This window comes from Pelophylax lessonae (assembly GCF_965119305.1).
Source record: "Pelophylax lessonae genome assembly, chromosome: 3".
Lineage (NCBI taxonomy): Eukaryota > Metazoa > Chordata > Amphibia > Anura > Ranidae > Pelophylax > Pelophylax lessonae.
The window spans coordinates 408,047,787-408,059,982 of NC_138770.1; the positions used below are offsets into that span (position 1 = coordinate 408,047,787).

General features: G+C 41.4%; 1 protein-coding gene across 1 annotated transcript in view; it reads right to left on the minus strand.

The window, feature by feature from the left end:
* Positions 1-238: 238 nt before the first annotated feature.
* The window catches only part of ROS1 (ROS proto-oncogene 1, receptor tyrosine kinase), a 229,385-nt gene continuing 217,427 nt past the window's right edge, over positions 239-12,196 (minus strand). The window contains exons 40-41 of the mRNA XM_082249088.1: positions 7,721-7,884; positions 239-529 (exon numbers count right to left, since the gene is read on the minus strand). Coding sequence (XP_082105214.1) covers positions 423-529; positions 7,721-7,884 — 271 coding nt within the window. The 3' untranslated portion in view covers positions 239-422. The remainder of the gene's footprint in view (positions 530-7,720; positions 7,885-12,196) is intronic.

Here is a 12,196-nt window from a genome sequence, read left to right on the forward strand (position 1 = left end):
GTGCACTTTACGGTAACCATAAAAGACAAGATGGCACTCTTGTACCTGAAGGAAAACCAGGAGAGTTCATAAGGTATGTTTGAGAAAAGCATTCTACATAAAGTCATTGCTACAAAGTCCATCTAAGAAATAAATACAAACACGGTTTCTTTTATAAAATGTTTTTAAGCTACAGTATATGGGTCATTCCAACATGTTTTTACTAAGTACCAATATCTTCTTTAAAGACTGAAATGAAGGCATTTGATTGAATCCATCAATTTACATCCACACATGACTTCAAATTCTTCAGTATTCAGGATCCACACTGTAGCCATTACAATTGTTGGCCTATTATATTCACTCATTGAAGTGTTCAAGGCTTTGCTTTTATACGGTTCTTAAAACAGGGATTTTTTTTGTTTTTTTCCAAGTATTCTGACTTATGTAGTCACCATTAGATAATTGAGGCCATCCACATTCCTTGCTTCTGTGAGGGTCACTGATCCAGTGTCTTCTGAATCTGAACCCAGAACGCTAACATTTGTATCTGTAAAAGTAAACATGTTTTGTACATTTATTCACTGAAAGGCCAAGGAAAATGATCTAAATTAAAAAATGTAAACTATTTGATGAAAAATACTTCATGATAAAACATTAGCAGAGCCTTCAACAGAAGACAACTTCAATTTACATTGCAGACATTTTCTATCTGCTTTCATGAAGAATTGGAATTTTTGTAATAAAAGATTTCTGCAATGACTTGACTTGTTATGAACACTGAAATACTTGTCTGGAAGAGACAAAGATTAAGACTTTATTGTGGCATAAGAGAACAATGTGCTTGTTAGAAATAAGAGACAATATTGGAGGATTTGAATAAATTGTTTTATTCCAACTTTTTAATGTACCATGGTATAAGTGACAGCTGATAAGCTATACATTTCAGCTGTCTCTATATTAATTTAGCAAAAGGAACATGATCTAGTGATGTTGTAGAAAACTTAAGAGAACAGAGGATGAATGTAGAAGAATGATTATGAAATGAACACATACACTGATAGATGTGGTGTTTTTAACACAGCACTCTACCATATTAGCAATGGTAATTGTTGGTTAGTATAATAAATCTTTATATCTTTTGACACGGCTGATTAATAAGGCTGGGTTCATATATTAGCGATTTGGATCCGTTTTTAACTGCATTCAATTCACATAACATGTGAATATGACCTGCTCTCAATGGAGCCGGTTCAAACATGTCCATAGAGGGTGCGGTGCGGTTTTGAAAAGGGTCTCGTGCATTTTTGGGTCCGGTTAAGGTGTGAATTCAGGCAAAAAGTCGCCACCTTAATCACAATTGAACCAGTGAACAGAAACGCACCGGACTCCGAACTGCAAACCACAGCTGGACATGCGTGAACCCAGCCTAATAGATTAGACCTTCAGATCTATCTACACCATACTGCACTGGGCTCTGAGACTGCAGCGCTCACAAATGTGCCTTTTTCAGTAAACTAGAACTCACACTGTGCCTTGTGGTGCACTGCAGTGCTTTACAACACAAGTGCATTGGACTGCCATTTAAAATGAATGGCACCACAGCACATCAACTAGGGTGGCCACCTCATCCCTTTAAAACCGAACACATAATAATTGAACAGGCATCTGGCAGCCATGGCACCTACCTTGAGAGAGGAGGACCCACCTTGAGTTCTTGTCCTCCTCTCTCATGCTCCCTTCTCTACCTTTTACCTTTCCTTTCTTTCCTCTATTCTCTATCTTTCTGCGTTTTTCTTTTCCTCCTTTATCTTCTCCCTCCATATTTGAGTTTGTTGAAACTGAATATATACCAGTTTTTCATTACAATGCTACATGTCACATTTCACTATGTTATTTTTGCACGAACAGACTGTTTGTATTGTATTTCTGTTTATATGCTGCTTATCGTAGCCCTGCCTTATTCTTTGTTCTCAACAAATTGGAATACCACTTAATAAAAATTGTTATTTAAAAATAAAAAAATTATTGAACAGGTTCAGAGGATAATTTAATTCAGATAAGGCACTAAGTGAGTTTAATTACCACCTTAATCAGCCACAGAACCTGTGTAATTAATATGTGTTTGGTTTTAAAGGGATGAGGTGGCAACCCTAGCATCAACGCACATACTGAGTGTTACCACAATGCATATGCGTGAACAGGCACTACTCATAGATCACTAAATTCATTACGATTGAGTGGAATGTCTGTAAGATACCCCAGATCTAAGTAGTACCTTATTATTTTACTAGGAATTCAGGTGACAAATACCTATTGTGTTATTTATTACCAAAAGTTCAAAGAAAAAAAAAGCATTTTGTTTTACATAAAATGTGTTAAAAGTTATCATTTCATTGTTGATAGTGCAACCCATGGTTTTGGTAAAAAAAAAATAATAATCATTTTAAAAAAATAAGTCATTTAAATACTTGCAGTTATCACAGAGAAGAATCGTCATGGTTGCACGATTTGGGCTATACAGTATTCCCTGGGATCTTTCTACAAGGATAATGACATTACAAAAGGGGGAGGTGGCCCTCACTAATTAAGCAGACCTTTCTATTGAAGCGCAATGTCCATATGAATCCTTGCAAAATGTCACTGTTTCCGGCATAGTGAGCCTCTATTTGTCTTCATGTTTTGAAAACAGCACCATTTGCAAGTACATTTCAAGATCATGCTGGCCTTTTCAACATCCTTGACATCTGTCATGTGTGAAGTTTTGTTTCATGAACCACGTAGCTCAAAACCCTTAAAGCTTGGCTGTTTTGAAGCATGTAACCCATAAATGTTCCCTATTTTCAACTTGCTCTTGAGGCGGCAACTTTATAATAAGGGGTTCTAATTAAATCTTGGTATTTATGTTCCAGACACATGCCAGCCAGCCTGCCTATGTTTAGAGCAGTTTCCTGTATAAGTGTATGGTGGTGATGTTTGCCTAAACGAAGCTGTATGAACTCACGATGGTATTTTTATTCATGAATGTCTGTGTTTCTATTTCTGTCAGCTGATTGATCGTGCAATTGCTCTGACTGAGAATTTAGACATTAAGTGTGCTTCCGGCTAACCACTAAAAAAGCTTGTGTTGAAATCGAATGACACTATGTAATATTGTTTTCATAGTGGTGTTAATAATGATAATAAGTTTATATCAGTATAATTGAGAACACACATGAATATGGAATTGCATGCAAGCAATAGAAGATGAGACATCACAAAACTAGTGGTTTGAAGCTTTTTGACTTGTAGCACTTAATCCATGGTTTGGATCTAGAGCTGTTTCAATACAGTTTGTGAATTTCTTCTGGGTTTTCTTCTGTAAGATTACAGTAGCAATTTTAAAATACTGTAGGTCTAAACTATTGGATTTAACACTGGATTACATTTATTTAGCAAAAGCACTGTGTATCATGAATTTTCTTGGGGAAATTCGCTTTTCTTTTTCTTCTTTTTTTTTTTTTTTTTTGGCACTTTAGTGCTTTTAATCTCCTCCAGCCTCAGTCAGCCACTTCCCGGCAACATGCACTCATGTAGCAGAATACACCTGTGTGCTGAGTGTCAGTACAGCCATTTTTAATCTGCACTGAAAGAGCATGTGACAATGCGACAATCAGGCAACTGGGGGGACAAACACAGAGCATTGCTACCCCATAATTGGAAGTATCTGAACAAGAACCTCTATGGCAGGATTGCCAAGTATTACCTAATGAAAGTTGCAGATTTAAAAGATTAAAATTGAAATTGCATGAGCATGTTAAAGACTTTAAGAGATTTTAGAATCTAAGTTTACATTTACAAAGCCCAACTCAGGGCACCTACTTTTTATTACTTTCAGGTGTCTTAATATTTGTGTATTTCTGCCCTTTATTAACTATTTGCTTTTATGAAAACTCTAAATACTGCTGTTTTATGCTTCTCCCCAAAGTAAAATGGAAGTTTTATATTCAGCTCATGGCCGTGTCAGGGCAGTTTCTTTAAAAGACACCAGTGCCAATGCCATATCTCCTCCCTCTTTGTGCGTTTTCCATTTTCAAAAAACAGCCTGTGATAAAACTGCAGCCACATGTCTATATGTGGTGGGGCTTCATTGGAATGTCATACCAAAATCCTCTATCTCAGAACTAGTAATGTCTGCTGTGATAAACACATTAGCACTTGCCTATTACTTCCCACACTATCCATGTATTGCCAGTAGCCAGAGGCGTACCTAGGTTCTCCAGCGCCCTTGGCGAGGAGCTGTATCGGCGCCCCCCCCCCATGACCATGCCAACCTACCCCCTTCCTCAATACTTCCCCTCCTTGCCATCTCCCCCCACCACAATATCTCTAGCCCAGCCCCCTTTCCAACCTCCCCCCCTTACTCAATTTACCCTCCCACCCTTCCTGAAATCTACCTATGCAATCCTCGTCCCACACAGCACTCACAGAGCCAGCTGTCCAATAAAGGGCTATCCTTACTTGCCTCCCTCCCTGCCGTTTTGCTTGTCATGGTAGGGGCGCAGAGGGGGGCGTCCGATGTCTGGTGTGCTGTCTGTGTCATGCTGAGTGCCGGGTAGTCAGGTGACACCCGGCGCTCCTACGCAGACCGCGAGGGGGTGGTGCGCCCCCTGTGTACTGTGCAGGGCTGTTGCAAGGATTTTTGACACCCTAAGCCAAACCTCATTTTGCCACCCCCCCCCCCCCCCTCCCCCCAATTGGCCTCACCCCTGACTCCACTACCTTTGCCCTGCCCATGTATACAGTGGAGACTACACAGACCTACCTGGTACCCACTTTCACCTACCTAACCACTACACTGACCTACCTAACCACTACACTGACCACTACACTAACCTATCTAACCACTACACTAACCTACCTAACCACTACACTAACCTACCTAACCACTACCCAAACCACTACACTGACCACTAACCTATCTAACCACTACACTGACCACTAACCTATCTAACCACTACACTGACCACTACACTAACCTACCTAACCACTACACTGACCACTACAGTGACCACCTTAACCACTACAGTGACTACCCTAACCGCTACACTGACCACTACAGTGACCACCCTAACCACTACACTAACCACCCTAACCACACACTGACCACTACAGTGACCACCCTAACCACTACCCTGACCACTACAGTGACCATCCTGACCACTACACTGACCACTAACCTATTTAACCACTACACTGACCACTACACTAACCTACCTAACTACTACACTGACCACCCTAACCACTACACTGACCAATACAGTGACCACCCTAACCACTACAGTGACCACCCTAACCACTACACTGACCACTACAGTGACCACCCTAACCACTACACTGACCACTACAGTGACCACCCTAACCACTACACTGACCACCCTAACCACTACTCTGACCACTACACTGACCACTATAGTGACCACTAACCACCCACTACACTGACTACTATACAAACAGACCTCACACACAACATTCCCCCCTCCCTTCCTCAGTACAATGCACTTCAATGAATCCTCCTTACCAGTGGTGGCTGGTGCTCAAAATTTTTTTGGGGGGGGGGCGCAAACAGAAAAATGTAATAGGCATTGCTTTGCGGCAAAAAACGCTGTAAAAAATTGCGTGATTTGAGGTCACAAAAGTGTGAAAGGGGACTTCAGTAATCAAGGTATAGTGTGCCCCCTACAATGCAGAGTGACCAGCGTGCCCCCTTCAATGTAGAGTGGCCAGCGTGTCCCCTTTCAATGCAGAGAGACCAGCATGCCCCCATTCAATGCAGAATGACAGGTGTGCCCCCTTTCAATGCACAATGACCAGTGGGCCCACTTTCAATGCACAATGACCAGCGTGCCCCCTTTCAATGCACAATGACCAGAGTGCCCCCTTTCAATGCAAAATGACCAGCGTGCCCCCTTTCAATGCAGACAGACCAGCGTGCCCCCTTTCAATGCACAATGACCAGCGTGTGCCCCCTTTAAATGCACAATGACCAGCGTGTGCCCCCTTTCAATGCAGAGAGACCAGAGTGCCCCCTTTAATGCAGAATGACCAGCGTGTGCCCCCTTTCAATGCAGGGAGATCATCGTGCCCCCTTTCAATGCAGAATGACCAGCGTGTGCCCCCTTTAATGCAGAATGACCAGCGTGTGCCCCCTTTAATGCAGAATGACCAGCGTGTGCCCCCTTTCAATGCAGTGAGATCATCGTGCCCCCGTTCAATGCAGAATGACCAGCGTGTGCCCCCTTTCAATGCAGAATGACCAGTGTGTGCCCCTTTTCAATGCAGTGAGATCATCGTTCCCCCTATCAATGCAGAATGACCAGCGTGTGCCCCCTTTAATGCAGAATGACAAGCGTGTGCCCCCGTTCAATGCAGAATGACCAGAGTGTGTCCCCTTTCAATGCAGAATGACCAGCGTGTGCCCCCTTTCAATGCAGTGAGATCATCGTGCCCCCTTTCAATGCAGACAGACCAGCGTGCCCCCTTTCAATGTAGAATGACCAGCGTGCCCCCTTTCAATGCAGAGAGACCAGCGTGCCCCCTTTCAATGCAGAATGACCAGCGTGTGCCCCCTTTCAATGTAGAATGACCAGCGTGCCCCCTTTCAATGCAGTGAGATCATCGTGCCCCCTTTCAATGCAGACAGACCAGCGTGCCCCCTTTCAATGTAGAATGACCAGCGTGCCCCCTTTCAATGCAGAGAGACCAGCGTGCCCCCTTTCAATGCAGAATGACCAGCGTGTGCCCCCTTTCAATGCAGTGAGATCATTGTGCCCCCTTTCAATGCAGAATGACCAGCGTGTGCCCCCTTTCAATGCAGAATGACCAGCATGTGCCCCCTTTCAGTGCAGTGAGATTATCGTGCCCCCTTTCAATGCAGAATGACCAGCGTGCCCCCTTTCAATGCAGAATGGCCAGCGTGTGCCCCCTTTCAATGCAGTGAGATCATTGTGCCCCCTTTCTCAATGCAGAATGACCAGCGTGTGCCCCCTTCAATCCAGAATGACCAGTGTGTGCCCCTTTTCAATGCAGACAGACCAGCGTAGCGTGCTGCCCCCGAGACCAGTGCACTTACCTGCATGGATAGGGGGGGCGGCGCCCTGGCCCTGCGCCCCCAACGCACCGGCCGCCACTGCTCCTTACGTGTCCATGGCTTCCAGGCTCCATCTTCGGGCTCCTCCAGCCACCCAGCTGCTCCACAGCCGCTGTATCTTCAGTGCACTCGCACCATGCACCGCACCTCCCCTTCCCTTCCGCCCTCTGCACTTGAGAGTTGCTGGGCAGTTGGAGGACCAATAGGCTGCTGCGGAGGGGTGGACCTTATAGAAGGGGGAGCCAATAGGACACCGCAGCACAGCACACATGGGCCGCCACGAACAGGCAGGGTGAGTGACGCTGCCGCACTGGACTGGTACTGCTCTATCAAGGAACGGCAGGCTGCCTGGGGGCGCAGGCTGAGCGCGGGGCGGGGAGCAAAAACAAACACTGCCAACTGTTAACACTGTTAACACATTGATTTTGCACCCCCCCCCCCTCGGCCTGCGCCCCTGGCGGGCGCCGTTCTCGCCATCCCCATGGTACGCCTCTGCCAGTAGCAAAGATGCACCCGACCTGAAATTGCCTGATCCCACACCAAATACTAACACATGAACAAGTTTAGTTGTGTTTTAGGATATTTGGAATGCACAGATAAATAGTGAGTTACCTTCAAAGCCTGGATTAACAATGCCTTCCAAGGTCATCATTTTCTGTTTGGGCCGAGTGCATCTTAAAGAGTAGCCTTTCAGCTCTTCAAGCTGTTTTTGAATATGACTAAAGCTGGGTCTCTTTATCGGATCTTGCATCCAACACTTAAGGATCAGATCCCAGCTGCAGAAAGAAAAAAATAAGCTACCATTAACAAATGTTTGATAATTATACACTGATCTGCAATAGAAACAAAGAAAAGTGATGTTAGAAAAAGACCGAATAGTCCATTGAGTCTGCCCATTTTTTAAAGTTTGTTTTTTTTGTTAACTTTTTGTCTGAGTATAGTTCTATGTTTGTCCCAAGTATTTTTGAAGCCATTTACTGTTGACTGTCTCAGTACCTCTGTTGGTAATTCTTTCCAAGCATTAACTACCCTTTTAGTACTTTCTAAGATTTGTTTTGGACAATCCTCCAGTTAGTTTAAAATCAATAGCCAAATGTAAATGGCTAAGTGTACCTATAGTGCTGTTTTACGTAAGTACTATTACATAAATGCTGTCAGAAAGTGGCCCGCTAAGGGTAAGTGTGAGTGTGGTCTTAGTGAAGAGACCTAAAACGAATTCCACATTTTTGACAAATCTTCAAAATCTACATAGCATCATTAAAATAAAAACTTAGGTTTGGCTCCAATACTGCCCTCCTCTCTGTATTCCCATCACATTCCCTGTTTCCAGATCCAGTGATGTTTTTTCCTTGTTAAGTTACACCCAGTATCATCCAACCCACTTTCTGTGAGCCCTGGTTGTCATGGACATTCCCCACAAGGGCTGTGTCATCAAACTAACCTGGGGCTCACAGTATTTCTGGACTGTGAGGTGCTCCCACATTTTTACATGGGTGCCTTGCTGTCAGGAGGAAGGACCACAGCTGTTGTCATTGGAGAAGAGGAAGGACCCATGATTCCACTAGACGGTTCGAAAACTAGGGGAAAAAAAGTTTCCTAAGAGGGAGCAGGGAATACACAATATGTTGGGCTTTGGAATCTCTAACCCAACATTGAAAGGCCAGCACCAATTTAAATTTGAAATTCCTTGCCTGAAATTTTGATGTTAATATAAATGTGCACCAGGCTTTAATCTAACAATAATAATTTAACAAATATAGTAAATAAAAAAAAAAGAGGGTCGTTTGAGCAAACTGGTTTAGAAAATTTAAAGCTGTCCCCAATTGGTGGTTCAAGAGCCATTTGTGATTCTAAGCCTATTTTTTTGTTGCTTGTGGCAGTTTTTGACAGCTATTAAGATTAGATTGTGCTATTATTTGAAAGGTTTATATTGGTTTTATGGGTTCATAAATCTTCGATTATTCTATACTTTAAAGTGAATCTATGAGGATCAAAGTAGGATGTTACCGTTGATGTCTTGGTTTTAAAGTTGCAGGTTCCAGGGCCATTATCTTAAACCTGGATTTACTGCCCAATAAGTCACTGACTTGAAAAGAGCATGTAATAATGAGGATTCAGACCTAACCTGCTGCTTGCGCATTTCAGGTTAGTGACTTTTTGGGTGTGAAGGCAGGATTAAGATGTTAGCCCCAGAGCCTGAACCTTAAAGTCAAGTATGGTAGCTTTTTTTATTACTAGCCTTTGGTCTAGTGGTTTTGTTGAAAGTCTTTGGACAGAAGTTACTGTTCCCTTCAGATAAGATCAGCTCTAAGGGTACTTGCGAAGTACTTAGTTAAATGGTTGCGAGAAAGAATGTAGCACATCAGATTGTCATGGCTATGATCAGATTATAAAATTAGTATTGATTCTTCCCTCCAAAAAAATGGTATGTGGCACATAATTAAATGCTAATCTTTCTGTTTTTAATTCTCTTGACTATTTGAATAATAAACTCTGGATCTTGCGAAATTGGACCTTGCACACGCCCCGTTGATTTTTTTTTTTCATTCTATTTATAAGTTATACAACGCCTAAGGAGTAGTTGGATTACCTACTGTTATTTATACTGTATCCTCCAGAAATCTTGAGGTGAATGGGAGTGGAGGAAGGAACTATGGCAGGGAGATCCTGTCACTGGAGTCCTCAAGAGCTATAACCCACCAGACGTCAACTTTTCATTAGTCTGTACTTTGATATCAAATTAAAATAACAACCGATGTTCTAATCCTTCCCCGCTTTATTCAAAACAATACAAATGAAAAAGAAGCTTTTGGCTAGAGCTAAGCTTTAAAAAGTTAAAAAAGTAAGTAAAGACTTTAAAAAGTAAACAATGGCAGTGAGTTTAATTAGGTGTGTTGCTCACACTCATATATTTGGTACTTTGGGAGTAAAAGATTGCCTAATTTGGAAAACTCAAGACTCTGAGCCCAGATTCTATTTAAAGTTGTTCTAACGTCTTAAGGTTTTTCACCTTAATGCTTCCTAGGCATTAAGATGAAAAACCCTTTGTGCTACAGCTGCCCCCCCCCCCCTTTTTTTCTTACCTGAGCCCAATCTGATCCAGTGATGTGCATGAGCGCAGCAGCTCACTGCTGTCCGTCTCCTCATTAGACAGATTGATAGCAAAGATTGGAGTGATTGCTTTCGAGCTGCATTTGTTTGTGTTTTTTATATCTGCGAGATCGCCTTTAATAATTCTACTATATGACTAATAGTGATAGGGGTTGTTATGGGCAATCACATGAACCAGTTTACTGTGACCCCTGTATCAAGAATACTGCTGGAAAATGTGTTTCTTTTATATGTTTGAAATTATTCATCTGGGTGATTCATTTATCCTTAAAGAAATGCATTTCTGACTCTTTATATTTCTAGATTTAAACAAATTATATATTTTCTCTTTAGAAGGAAGAAACAAACAGTTCAACTGGGGGCTGAAAAGTGTTATTGTGGGTTATTTTCAGCAATTGAATGATTGATTCTTTACCAGCTGAGAGTAAAAGGAACAAGCAAAGCCTGCGGATCTGTAAAATATATGCACACTGATGCACCATTACCATACTGACATAAGCAATAACTGAACCTATACATCATTGCATTTAAAGATCACAAGCAATGAAGAACAGTCTAGTAGCCGGTATAAAAGTTACTTTGATGAAGGGATGGAAGAATATGTTTAGGAAGCTGTCAGTGAGTGTGGTATTCTTAAATGTTAGTGAGCTATGTGACACTATGTTTAGTGACAAGGTCACAGTAAAGTTGGATGGATCTGGTATGCATGTGAAATGTGAGACAGACAGTTGATCTGTTAATGGGAAAAATAGCCTTAAAGAAGAAATCAGCAAAAGGCAAGTGTGCATGCAGAGCCAAAGAGATCATTAGAGTAGAAGAAGCACAGCCATGTTCATAAAGAGTGCAGCAAAAGTGACAAAATACAAAATAACTGAAAAACGTTTCATAATAATGGTAAGTGTGTTAGCAAAAGATGTGCACACATGGTAATTTTTATTTAAAAATACATTTGTAATAGTGTGTAGTGATTTCTGGCAACCAATGAGAAATCAGATTTTAGCAGTCAGTGCTGGGAACCCCAGTGAAAGCCGATTCCTGATTTGTTGCTAGTAAACAGCACTGCTTATTGTACACTACAGTTTTTAAGCATTATCAATTTTGTTTTTTGGGGGTTTTTTTTGTCTTTTTGAGGGGTAAGAGGAATAAAGTCCAATCTGGATCTAGTTTTTGGCAGTAGTAATAAATTAGCCATTGTTTTGGCATTTGCACAGTTTGAAATGGTCATTACATAAATAGCCCTCTACCCTAACACTGAGCACGATTGCGTTCCTACAAGCATGTTTGGTATTAGGATAACGTGGACAGGCAGAGGTGACAAAATTATCACAATTTAAAGTTATTTCACTGCTAAAATTTAAGAGGCAGTGTGCATATACAGAGGCACACATTTCTGAAATGTTCAAATGAACAGTATCTAACAGTATCTAGTCACTACAGCATGCATTTATGGGAAAAGAAAAGTAATACAAATAAGATAGAGTTACAATATTATACCATTAGTGTCAGACTTCATTTAATAGTAGTGTGCAGGGATAATGTGAATGTGTTTGGCTTTTAAATGTAGAGAAGCCAAAGATGTATTAGTTTTCGCCTGCGTGTAAACATCAGTAACAAATGCTGTCCAAACTGGAAAATTAATATGCTTATTTACTATTGTAGTAAGCTTTATAACTTCTCTTAACTACTCCTGGACCGGAAGATTTTCCCCCCTTAATGACCAGACCATATTTTGCGATTCGGCACAGCGTTATTTTAATGGACAATTGCGCGGTTGTGCGACGCTATACCTAAATAAAATAGATTTTTATTTTTTGCGCTATAAACAAAAAAAGAGCGACAATTTTGAAAAAAAAAATATATATATATATATATATTTCACATTCTTCTATATAACATTCCCAAGAAAAAAATGTAAAAATCTAAATTTTTTTAACATTTTAGGCTAATTTGTTTTCTGCTACATATTTTTGGTTAAAA